The following is a 13188-nucleotide window of genomic DNA, read 5'->3' on the forward strand; positions in this document are numbered from 1 at the left end:
TAAGATGTACTCAGCAACTTTCAAATATATAATTCAGTATTATTAACTATAGTCACCATGCTGTTTACATCCCTAGAATGTTTAAAATTCTTACATCTTCCAATTGGTTTATTTTTTTCATTCATTCAAAAATATCTCAGTGCCATTTGTTGTCAGTCGTGAACTAGACAGATTTCTTTTAAATTCCTGCCATGTGGAGCTTAAAGCTGAGCTTAAACTAAAACATTAAGTCCTTGCATGTAATATAAGGTCTTCTGTGATCTTGACCCATCTCCTCCTGTAGTACTTTGTGTGTTACTGACATGCTCTTATCATTGCTTATTCTCATTCTTCTGCAATGTACCCTGCCTTTTCTTTTCATTACTTGTTGGACTCTCTTTCATCATTCAGTTCCCTATCTCAAACTTTACCTTTTCTGTAAAGCCTCCTTTACTCTTCAGTAAACATAAGGATTTCTCCCTTTGTCTTCACATTACATCTTGTGCTAACTTCCTCTTTAGCATTTTAGCTGGGATCATATTCTAACAATGATGTGTTAAGGTTGGGAACCATGTCCACTCTATCTTCAAATCCTAGAACCTAGGAAAGTGCCTGGCATATCACAGTTAGATATAGTTATACAGTTAGATTAGTTGAGAAATTACTGTGTGTTAAAGGCTGTGCTCAGACATGTATTATCCCATTTAATTCTCAACAACAGTAGAACTAACTATTGTAATATCCCTATTTCACAGGCAAGGAAGCTATCAAATAATTTGCCTAGTGTCCCACAGATAGGTAAATGATGAAATCAAGCTTTAAATCTTTGAAACTACGATTTCAAAGTGCATGCTCTTAACCTTCAAGTTCTCCAACATTAGTAAATAATTATTGAAAAAAATTTTGATATATTTCTGATATATCATACCTGAAAGTAAATATTTGGGGAGTTTTCTATGTTTGAAATACAGAAATCTAAGGTAGAATTTTCCAGGGACTTCCCTGGCAGTCCAGTGGTTAAAACTTCACCTTCCAGTGCAGAGGGTGCAGGGTCAATCCCTGGTCGGGAACTAAGATCCCACATGCCTCGGGGCCAAAAAACCAAAACATAAAACAGAATCAGTATTGTAACAAGTTCAATAAAGACTTTAAAAAAATGGTCCACATTAAAAAAAATCTTTAAAAAAAAATAAAATAAAATAGAATTTTCCTGATGGCGCTTGACAATCATTCCATCTCATCTGTTGAACCAGATGTGGAAATGTGGGATGTACTTCTATCTTTGATCAGGAAAAAACATAGAAAACACATTTTTTTTTTAGACATTTAGAGTCAGTGTGTGTTAACATACATATATATACATGTATATATTAGAGAATGTAAACATGTACATACTATAGAAATATAAAAAAATAAAAGAAAGTTCTTACTCTTTAGGAACATACAGTATAGCTAAGAAAAGCCTTAACGTAAGTGAAATAATCAAAGAACAATCAATTGGTAAAGTGTTTTAAGTAAGGTGGAAACTACTATAGGGTAGAAAGAAGTATAGAGGCTTTTGGAGAATAGGCGGGATTCAAAGGAATTGAGCGGAATTTGAAATAAATAGGTAGAAGGAAAAAAATCCCTCATTCCAAACCTACAAGATAATAAAATAAATGGATTACTTTAATTATTAAATAGTTACATCACCTGATATTTTTCTTATGAAAAATAATCTTGAGCCTAAAGAAACAAGTGATAGAATTTGTCTGCCTTTCTTTGCTTAGAAATATGTTAACTGTAGTACTGGTTTGTATTTGTTCCATTGGAATAGAGTTTATCATGTGAAAATGTCATTATGGATTTCATGATAAATAGCATCTTTGGGTGGACATTCAAGTGATATAAAATGGAAAAAAGTTTATCATGGGAATCTTAGTTTGCCCCAAAATGGAAAAGTACAAAGAGATCTTACTGTTTGCTCTCTTTCTCTTGAAACAGCAAACTCATTATTACATTGGGTAAGAAACAAAAAAGAAAGAATGAGTCTTCAGATGAAATATCTGATGCAGAGCAGGTGCCACAGCATGCATTCAAAGAGGAAGACTCTCAAGTGAGTATTAAAATTTTTTCTGAGAAATGAAGCACTGGCAGAATTATTTAGATAGCATAATATTGTTTTATGGGTATTTATACTATAGTTTAGTGGTAAAAATACATTTTATTGTATGGTAGAACTTGTATGACAGCATTATTACAATATGGTCCTAGTAGTATTCCCATAGAATGTTAGACCTGGGAGGAAACTTACACATCCTCTCCAAACCCTCTCAGTTTTCAGATAATGAAACTGAAGCCCAGAGAGTTTAAGTAACAGTCCAAAGTCCCTCGTGGCTTTTAACATGGAGAAGTATCCAGTGATATTATCCTATACTTATAGAGTACTTTTGAATGAATTTAATGCTGGAGATATTAATTTTAAAAGTCACATACAAATGATAAAGCAAATGGGTTGAATCATTCCTAGAAATAATTCCTTTGGTCTGCTTCTATTGAAGAAAAGATAAACAACTATATTAAAAATCCCCTAATGTAGACAAAAATACTGTGCATTTTCCTTTTTCTTTCTTTTTGTTTTTGAATAGCTATATATTCATAATAACCTTGTGAGGTTAAAAAACTATATATATAAATATATATATATATAGTGAAGGTCATAATAATTCAGGCCACCCTCTGCTTTCTAATAATTAAAGTACAACTATAGGCCGTAGGGGTGGTGGCATTTGTTGCATTATGGGGCCAGAAAGCCCCTGAATGGCCTTTCTTCTTCCTTATGCAGCTTCTTATCCAATGGGAGAGTAGTGGCTCAAGGCTCCTGGGCTGCTGCAAGAGTTGAGGTAAGGGCAGTGACTAAAGCTCCTAATATTATATGGCCTGGCTTTTTCTTCATATGTTATCCTTAACTTAGGCAAACTTATAATTATTCAACATGAGAAAATTAAGTTAAATTTTTACTAAAATAATGCTGGCCATTTTTCCATTATGTAATTAACAAACAATGAAATGGTAGAATAGGTTAACATGCACATTTTTTCCATACTTTTCACTGTAGTTAATTAGGTTGCTTTGACAGATGTGTTGCTTTAACACAAAAAATTTAATGGGGAAGGAAAAAAGAATTTTCTCGTAAACAATTATAAATCTATATTATTGATATATTTAAATATATTACTATATAAATGCTGTATAAATATATAAAAGTAGCTTTCAACCACAATGGATTGTCAAAATTTGAAGGCTTGAAAAGTAATGTAAGGTTTAGAGTCAGGTGGAAATCTGAAAACATGATTATCATACTTAATTTTTTACTTAATAGAGAGTAATGCAGTAGTCTAACTATATTTAGAGACTTAAGTTATTTTAAAAAGCCCCTATAGCACATTTTATTAGGATTATTATAGGAAACAAGTGATATCATAACGAACTATTCAGTCATTTAAAAGCATAATGTTTCTGACCTCTCATGTGAAGTGCTGTTGACTGATCTATTAAAGCCTTTAAGACATAAGAAGAATAAAGCTAGAAAAAGGAAATATGAAGAAAGAATTTGTCACTGTTTTAATTGTCCTTCGAAAAACATTATGAAGAAAGAAAGCCAAAAATATCCACATTAGCCTAAAATGCGGACATTCAAATTAGCTTTGTATTTTTAAAGTAGTAGAACTATTGTATGACAGAGAAAGTTAATTGGTGAGAGTGGTACCTTACTTGGCTTTGCCTAATATGTAACTGTATGCTCTAGTGGAATGTAAGTTATGATGAAATCAGCTCATAGAGTTGAAAAACTCAGAGTTTGTTTAATTACTCAGAGACAGATAAAGTCTTCATAGAATGAGGGAGCAGTTTACAGTAAGTAGCTCTCATTCTGTCTTGTGAAAAATTACCTGAATGTGCACTTTTGTGAGTTGAAAGGATTCTTTCAGGCCACTTGTTTACTACTTACTAAGAACTGTGTGGCATTTCAAAGTTCCAGTAGATGCCTAAGTGACCAGAAAGGAAACTTTAATGCTGAAATCATCTACAGAATCCTCTAAAAGTGTACTGAATTATTCCCAAACTTCATTATTTAAAAGATTTGTGCCTAGTGAGACATAACATTGGTTATATAGGTTATTGTTAGAATAATAAATATCATGAATGGTTATTAATTTAAACTGTTCTTGAGCATTAAGAACTATATGACTCCTGTAATCGAACTCCAAACATTCCTTTAGCCTAGTATTAGATTCGAGATCCATAGAATTTTCCCTCCCAGGGAATAATAAATATTTCATATCTTTTCCAAAATAGGATGTGGGAAAATTGGGTTTCTTAAGAAGTCCTTTTTTATAACTTTTGTATGCCACTTTCCTGTCTCCCATAATGACAAAATTGTTACCTTGAGTTTTGAAAATGTAAATATCTTCATGGCTAAGAGATGGTGACCCATCCTAATTGAGGCATGGAATTTTTCTACTACATTTGGCTGAGCTACCTCACCACAGTAGTGCCTTTCTTTCTCTCAATATTCGACTACTCTCAAGAGAAAGAGGCACTGCATCCTTTCTGGATGCAAATAACAGTGTGTACCCACACTGCTGCACTGATTCAGTTTTGTCATGGCAACGGAAGTATGAAAGACCTCCCAAATTGAAGACATTGGCAGAAACCAAAAGGAGAACACATGGGTTATTCTTTTGGTTGCATCTGGGGGGAATGTCATGGGAGTTACTAAATACACAGAAGAATAGTAAAAGGAAGAAGGAATATTGAGCAGTAGAACAGTTGGCTGAGATGCCTCCATCCACGAGATTCTAGGGAGGTGAGCAAAAGCAAAACCTAAGTCCTTTGGGATTTTCAAGCCATTGTGAGATTTGTCTTTATAGTGGGAACATCAAATATTTGATATTTAGGGAGGTAAGTAAAGCCATGCGCATTTGATACCTGATTTTAAATCATTCAGATTATTATTAAAATTACGTTGCTACACATAATACTATCTGAAAAGCTTACCTCTGTTTTTATGATAGTGGTGTTCTTTATTTTTAAGGGAAGCTAGTAAAGGTAGTAAAACACTGGTTCCTCCATTCACGTTTAATTTTTTGGTAGATTTCATACTTTATTTTCTGTATCTTTTTTAAAACATTTAATATTATTTTGGGTTTTTTAAAATCTGTTTTAAACACAAGTTCATGGGTTTTGTGTCATATTATTTAATTTCTTCTTTTAGTTTATGCCCCTGATTAATTATTTAACCAACATTCATCTGATATGTACTTTTTAGGTTTGGGGGCAAAAACTGTGAAAGTATTAATAGTTTAAAATATGTTTCCCAAGCTGTGAAATAGTTAAGTAAAAAGAAACCTTTTTATTCTTAACAATTTCTAAAGAAAAGTAATAAAGGTATTATTATTAATCATTGTTATTTGACACTTTACGAAGTAAAACTAAAGGTTGTAAACCTTTGGCAAAGGGCAAATTATAATCTTCCTTTAATTAAAAGGAAAAATTAGAAAAGATGAATGTTGAATACAGTTTTGAAAATTTAATGTACAAAATTGCCACACTAGAAATAATTTTTTTTCCTTTAATATAATCATATATATGCTCCTTATCGTTCATTACAGAAAAGAAGATCAAATCGACAAATTAAAAGAAAAAAATATGCAGAAGATGCAGAGGGGAAACAATCTGAAGAAGAGGTTAAAGGCTCTATAAAAATAAAAAAGCATTCAGCTCCTTTACCTGGTGAACAGCCTTTACAGTTATTTGTGGTAAGACAGATTTTGAATTATGACAAAAAACATTTTAAACCCATGTAAATTTTAAAATATATCTTCATTATCTTTCTTCCTAAAACCTGCTCCAGCTTTTCCTCCTAGATTCCGTACTGTAGTTAATAGAACCATTAGTTATTCAGATCAGAAACCTAGGGATTTGTTCTCTCTTTTTTTTATCTTTGCTTCTTCATCCAATTTTTTACATTTTTCACCTCCTAGATATATATTCCTAAAACTCCTCCAAGCTCTATCCTTCTCGCAATATATTTCTAAGTTACAAGCCTAATCACAGTACTTTTCCACTGAAAACTCCTCTAATGGTGTCCTAAGTCAGAAAAAAATGAAAATACACTTTTCAGCATAACTTATAAAGCCTTTTGTATGGATTTTCTAGCCTTATGTCCTTCCACTTCTCTCCACTCAGTCTTCTGGTTTTATGAACATAGTTGTCTAAATGCCATGTTTTGACACCTTTGTGTCTTTGCATATGCATTTTCCTCTTTGTAAAGTTCTTTCACTCTCCCTTGTCTGGGTTGTAAACCAACCACTCACCTGCCAGCTGAGGGATCTGGCACCTTAAACAAGAACTTATCTTCTCTATGCCTGAGCTTCCTAATCTGCAAAATGGAGATAGTACCTACTTTATAGTGTATTTGCAAGGATTAAATTAGTTAATATATGTAAAATGGTTAGAATAGTGCCTAACACATTAAAAAGCACCATATGTTTACTATGATGATGATGCCAATGATGACGAGGACAGTATTGATATTTTTCATTTTCGTATTCCTAACATTTAACATGGTCCCTGGAACGTGTTAAATAAATGTTTGTTGAATTTTAGTATATTCATAAACAGTGGCAACTAAAGTGTTTTCAGAATGTGTCATTATACATTTTTCTTCCCTCACATAGGAGAATCCGAGTGAAGAAGATGCTGCAATTGTGGACAAAATACTGTCTTCTAGAATTATAAAAAAGGAAGTAAGTAATGATATATTACATTTTACACTTTATATTCCGTGGCCTGATCATAAAAGTCATAATTATTGAATTTATTTTCTTAGATATCACCTGGAGTGATGATTGATACAGAAGAATTTTTTGTAAAATACAAGAATTAGTAAGTATTTGAGTTAGAAAAATAAGAGAAAGGTGTTTAAATATGAATTAATATTTTAAGTATATTAAGTTAAATTATGATTTTTATTTTATCTGCATTTTAAAATATTTTTTTACTTATTATTTCATAAACTTAAAAATTATTAAAAAGCGAAAAGATTTTGAAAACATTTCATGTTAAAATTGAGTGTTTTATTTTTTTCCCAGAAAACATTACTTATAAACATCAAAATGCAGTAATATTTATACATTACACTTTTACAAATTACAGACATTATCCATCATATTTATATTGTCAAACTTTTCAGATTTTGTTCAACTTTTTCTAACATTTTGGTGAAGGGAGGTATTTTAAATAACATTGGTTTCAAAACAAGTTAGCTTTCTGATCATGACAAAATGATTATAATGAAGAAATAAACTAAAAGTCATATTTTGTTACCCTTATGATTCAGTTTACCATTCTGCTTCCATATGGCAAATTGCAGACCTTTAGATCACAGTGGCTTTATTTTAGTAATTATATGGAGTCTATTGACATTAAATGAAATGATGAACTACCTATTTGTAAAGTTGAAGATAATATTTTGTTTTAGAGGCTGTGATTAAAAATAAATCTATAAAAACTCAAAACATCATTTTCTATATCATTCTAATATATTGCTTTTATAAAAATTTTAGCTCCTATCTTCACTGTGAGTGGGCCACAGAACAGCAGCTTCTGAAAGATAAAAGGATCCAGCAGAAAATCAAACGATTCAAATTGAGACAAGCACAAAGAGCACATTTTTTTGCAGACGTAAGGAAAAAAAAAAGACTATTATGTGTTGAACTCTGAACACATGTAGTATTATGTATCAAAAATTTAAGTATTATTAATTTTAATTCTTAGGCTTCCTCTTACGATATTTGAATATAAATGCTATCTACATATTTTTTCTTTCCCTAAATTTAGCTTGGAAAATAGCTAAAACAGGAACAGTGATAATTCAGAATGGTAGCTAACTCTTGTATTTTTAAATTAGCATATATTTCAATACTTTTTAGAGTTGAATGTGAGTGTGTTAATATCTTAAAGTATTTTATCAGTAGAGTTCTTCAAGAAATGGAAATGGTAGCATAGCAAATAAATGGAAAAGAAGATTTTCCAGTATGTGAAATATATTGCATATTTTCTGTATCATCTTTGTGTATGCATGAACAGAACCTCATTGGAAAAATTCATTAACCTTTCCAGGCCTCACTAAAAAGTCCGATGTCCTTTCCTGCTCTAAATTTTTTTTTCATTTTTCTTTTAATAGACTAGAATTTTTTAATTTTACTTTTTATTTTTTTAAGTTTTTTGCTGCATAGCACAGCATGTGGGATCTTAGTTCCCTGACCAGGGATCGAACCTGCACCCCCTTCACTTGAAGCGCGGAGTCTTAACCACTGGACCACCAGAGAAGTCCCTTAATAGACTTTTTTAGAGCAGTTTTAGATTCATGTAAATTTTTTTAACTTTTTATTTGAAAAATTTAGTACAACAAATTCCCACATATATTTTAACTAGATTCCGTAAATGTTAACATTTTACCATGTTTGCTTTGTCATTAACATTAATTCTCCTTTTGTCACTATGCACCCCTCTCTCTTTCTGCCTCTGCCTTTCTCCCATGCACATACATTTTTTTCTAAACCATTTGAAAATTAAGTCTCAATTTCAGTATTTTCTAGAAACAGTCTTACATAATAATAGTATAATTAACATTGATGTAGTACTGTTATCTCACCTATAGACTTTATTCATACTTCACTAATTGTTCCACTAGTATTTTTATAGCAAAAAAAAAAAGTGTGAGTGTGTATGCTTATTCTGGTCTAGAATCCAATCCTGCACATATAATGCATTTAGTTGTCATGTCTCCTTTATCAATATTTCTTTGTTTTTCATTACTTGGACACTTTTTAAAGAATTTAGGTGGTTTATTTTGTAGCACATCCCTCAGTTTGGGGTTATCTGATGTTTCCTCAGCTTCAGGTCATGCATTATTTAAAAGAACACTACAGAGATGATGCAGCAGCATTCTCAGTGTATCATATCAGGAGGTACACGATACCTATTTGCCCAATTACTGGTGGTGTTAACTTTAATCACTAGATAATGGTTGATATCTTATGGCAGATTTTTCCACCATGAAGCTATTGTTATTTCTTTGTAATTATAAAATCTACTTCAAAAATTTGATGACTCTGAAATGACCTATCAGTTTATGGATGCTGGGAGGTCCTCAAAAATTTCTCACTACCTCACTCTGATATAGAAGTTTCTAATGAGCTGAAGATTTTAGAAGTATTTAACTAATAATCTTCTAATTTTTCATGAAGATTAGGTACATTCATGACTCAGGTACAAGATAAACTGGAGCTGTGCAGATTTTCTTAGAATACCTTATTACCATTCTGGTGTTGGGCAGTGCTCTTTAACAAGTGTGTCCTGTACATGGAGATGATAGTATTGCTCAGGAAAGGATTAAGATAGTGAGGAGAACTAAAGGCAGAGCCATGGAGTACTATAACATTTAGAGGTTAAACAGAGGAGGAGAGGCAGCAAAGATAGCTGAGATGGGTTTTTGGAAGTAAGACTTTGAGGAATGGGTAGGAATTAGCCAAGCAGACAAGAGAAGGAACAGCAATCTATTCAGAAGAGAGAAAAATTAGTATAAAACCATGAAGGTGTGACAGAACATGGAGTTTGAAAAGCATCTGTTTTTGTACTCTAAAGCATGAAATCTGGGAGAGTCATTGAAGGATTTGAAGCCAGGGAGCAATATATGATTTATATTTGAGAAAGAGTACTATGGGGACAGTGTGAAAATAAATTAAAGGGAGGCAAGACAGTAGTTGGTGACTAGTTAGGAAGTTATTTGTAAAGATCCAAGTAAGGAGTGATGAAGCAGTGAGAATGAGGAAGGAGGAACCAATTTGAGTTACAGATAAAAGTAGGATCTGTGTGAATTGATGAGTTAAGGGATGTGGGAGATTAAAAAAGAGAAGGAATCTAAGATGACTTCTCCATTGCTGGCTTGTGTAACTGGGAGTAGGGTGTGAAGTTGGTGCTGTGTTACTGTTAACCCAGTTAGAAACTATAGGAAGAAGTGTAGGTTGAAGAGTAAATGAGTGCAGTCGAATGTGAGGTAGCTCAGAGAGTTTGCGTTTAGTTAGGTAAGAGGGTCTTGAGCACAAGAACCATCAGTAGATAGAGTGTTTGATACAGATGAGACAGGAGCCTCCAGGTCGGGTGATTAGTCTTCAACTCTTGGACTTGAGGAAAGTAGTACCTTTACAGAGGTAAAGGAGAGCCTCTTTCCAAAAGAGGCTACCTTTCGGACATTTTTAAACAACACATCTTCTAGAGTAACTTACTTGTCTGGAGTACCTATTTTTTAGTGTTGTTTAGTTGAGTTTTTTATATATAACATGGTGATTCATAATATAGACAAATATCCTAGCAATCTTTTTGGAATTAAAATGGAAGGATTCCATTTTTTGGAAATTTAATTAAAATCAAACTTATGTGTTTGTTCTATAGTGAATAGCTAGTAAATTTGTCTTTATTTCACTTTCATCTTTCTACTTCTTTATCATATATCAACTAAGTTACTTTTTAATTTTAGATGGAAGAAGAACCATTTAACCCAGACTACGTTGAAGTAGACAGAGTATTAGAAGTCTCTTTTTGTGAAGATAAAGATACTGGTGAGGTAAGTAAATATTTGATAGAAATATTTTCTAAGTAAGTAAGAAAAACCTAAAGACTTCCAAATATTAAAGCATTACTTTTTTATTTTTTATTTTTATTTATTATTTTTTTTGCGGTACGCGGGCCTCTCACTGTTGGGGTGTCTCCCGTTGCGGAGCACAGGCTCCGGACGCGCAGGCTCAGCGCCCATAGCTCACGGGCCCAGCCGCTCCACGGCATGTGGGATCTTCCCGGACCGGGGCATAAAGCATTACTTTTTTAAAGTTAATGACCTAAAAACACCAAAAAAGTTTCATAAGTTTTTACCAATGTAGGTTAATATATTTAAACTATTTCTGGGGATTCTCAATTTAAACTATTTCTTACTATTCTTTTTCAAAATGGTAAAATGAAAAAAAAATTTTTTTACAGCCTGTTATTTACTACTTAGTAAAGTGGTGCTCATTACCATATGAAGATAGTACTTGGGAACTAAAAGAAGATGTAGATCTTGCAAAAATAGAAGAGTTTGAACAGTTGCAAGCTTCACGGCCTGACACAAGACATTTGGTAAGAACATGCCTTAGCATCATAAAATCTTAGCACTTCTTTATTCAACAGATTTATTTTAATTTTTGAAATTTTAATTTAGTCTGGTATGCAATTAATATTGTATTTTAAAAATTACTACATAATATCTTATATATATTAATTTAACTGTTCCTCCCTTAGTGGATACTCCAGTGTTTTGCTCTTATAAACAATGTTACATTGAACATTGAGCCCTTGTAAGATAAATCAGAAGTATAATTGTTTGGTCAGAACATATATGCATTCAAAAGTTTGATAAGTATTTCCTTTTAAATTTCCCTCCGGAAAAGTTGCAAATACTTCTACCTCATCTTGAATTTAAAACTTTCCCACTGCTTTTTCTCTCAGGTCATTTATAAAAATGTCAAGAATACCAGTTTCAGCTCTAAGCAGGGTTATGAATTCTCTATCAAAGAAAAATCCTTATTATATCCACCTTTCCTTTGTTTCCTGTAAACCAGTTATTTCTTCATAACTAAATAGTTCTTCTACTTCCATAGTAGCTTTATTTTTAGAAAAACCTTTTGTATAGAATATTGTTAAATGCCTACATAGTGGGGCACAGTCAAAATGGCGGCGTGGGAGGACATGGAGTTTGCGTCTCCCCACAACTAGGGCACCTGCCAGACGCTGGCGGGGGACCTCAACACCCAAGGAGATGGGAGGAACCCCCAAGTGACTGGGTAGGATGTGAGGGATTGTGAGGGGGGAGGAGAAGTGGAAGCCGGACAGGACTGGGGCCCCTGAGGGGTGGCTAGGAGAGGGGAGGGGTTCCCATGCCTGGAGGGACCCTCAGAGGCTTGGAGGATCAGAAGAGTGCGCCTAGCGTTTCCCCTTCCCAATCGGGCCCCAGGAAGCCTGCTGATCTCCTGGGCTGGTTCCGGCCCTCCAAGGCCCCCTCCAGACAACGTGGGTCCTAGGGATGTAGGAGGGAGGGAGGAGGAGAGGCAGTGGGAGGGACCCTCCAGGACCATGGGATCAGGGGAAGTGCCTTGGGTGTTTCCCCTGCGCTCAGCCACAGTAAGCCTGTTAGGCTTCCCGGTCTGGTCCCCTGCCTTCTGGGGGCCCCCTCTGGCCGTGTGGGTCCTAGGGGCATGGGTAGGGAAGAAGAAGAGAGGCCAACAGGGAGAGCACCACCTGTGATTGGAGGATCAGGGGGAACGTGCCTATTATTTCCTCTGCCTACTCGGGCCCAGGGAGCCTGCTGGGGTCCCAGACCTGGTCCTCCACCCTCCAAGGCCAGAGGCACTCCTGGGCCCCTCCTGCTGTGGTTGAACCTAAGCCTGATCACCCACCATGGCCTTTTCCAGCCCCGTGGGTCCTAAGAATAGGCCCGCCCACCACCTAAACCCTGCCCCTGCCTAAGCCCTGCCCCCCACAGCCAAGGCCTTTTCTGGCTTTTTTTTCCCCCCTGCTGCCCTGCACAGCTTACAGGATCTTGGTTCACAAGCTGGGGGTCAGGCCTGAGCTCCTACAGTGGGAACTCTGAGTCCAAACCACTGGACTAACAGAGAACCTCAGACCCCAGGGAATATTCATTGGAGTGAGATCTCCCAGAGATCCTCATCTTGACATCAAGACCCAGGTCTACCCAGCAGCCTACGAACTCCAGTGCTGGAATCCTCAGGCCAAACAACCAGTAAGATAGGAAACAATCCCACCTATCAAAAAAAAAAACCAAAAAAAGTGAAATGACAAAAATACATGTCACAGAGGAAGGAGCAAGGTAAAAACCTACAAGACCAAATAAATGAAGAGGAAATAGGCAACCTACCTGAAAAAGAATTCAGAGTAATGATAGTAAAGATAATCCAGAATCTCAGAAATAGAATGGAGGCACGGATTGAGAAAGTACAAGAAATGTCTAACAAAGATCTAGAAGAACTAAAGAACAAACAAACAGAGATGAACAACACGATAACTGAAATGAAAAATACACTAAAAGGAATGAATAACAGAATAACTGAGGCA

The 13188-nt window shown here is 34.6% G+C and overlaps 1 protein-coding gene across 3 annotated transcripts in view; it reads left to right on the forward strand.

Annotated features, from left to right (window-relative positions):
* CHD9 (chromodomain helicase DNA binding protein 9) overlaps window positions 1–13188 on the forward strand; it is a 164908-nt gene that overhangs the window by 59193 nt on the left and 92527 nt on the right. For all 3 annotated transcript variants that reach the window (XM_082676532.1, XM_082676533.1, XM_082676534.1), the window contains exons 3-9: window positions 1963–2074; window positions 5631–5777; window positions 6699–6767; window positions 6851–6906; window positions 7587–7704; window positions 10562–10648; window positions 11059–11196. In XM_082676532.1, the coding sequence (XP_082532658.1) occupies window positions 1963–2074; window positions 5631–5777; window positions 6699–6767; window positions 6851–6906; window positions 7587–7704; window positions 10562–10648; window positions 11059–11196 (727 nt within the window). The remainder of the gene's footprint in view (window positions 1–1962; window positions 2075–5630; window positions 5778–6698; window positions 6768–6850; window positions 6907–7586; window positions 7705–10561; window positions 10649–11058; window positions 11197–13188) is intronic.

The sequence above is a fragment of the Grampus griseus genome (genome assembly GCF_964374135.1).
Source record: "Grampus griseus genome assembly, chromosome: 19".
Lineage (NCBI taxonomy): Eukaryota > Metazoa > Chordata > Mammalia > Artiodactyla > Delphinidae > Grampus > Grampus griseus.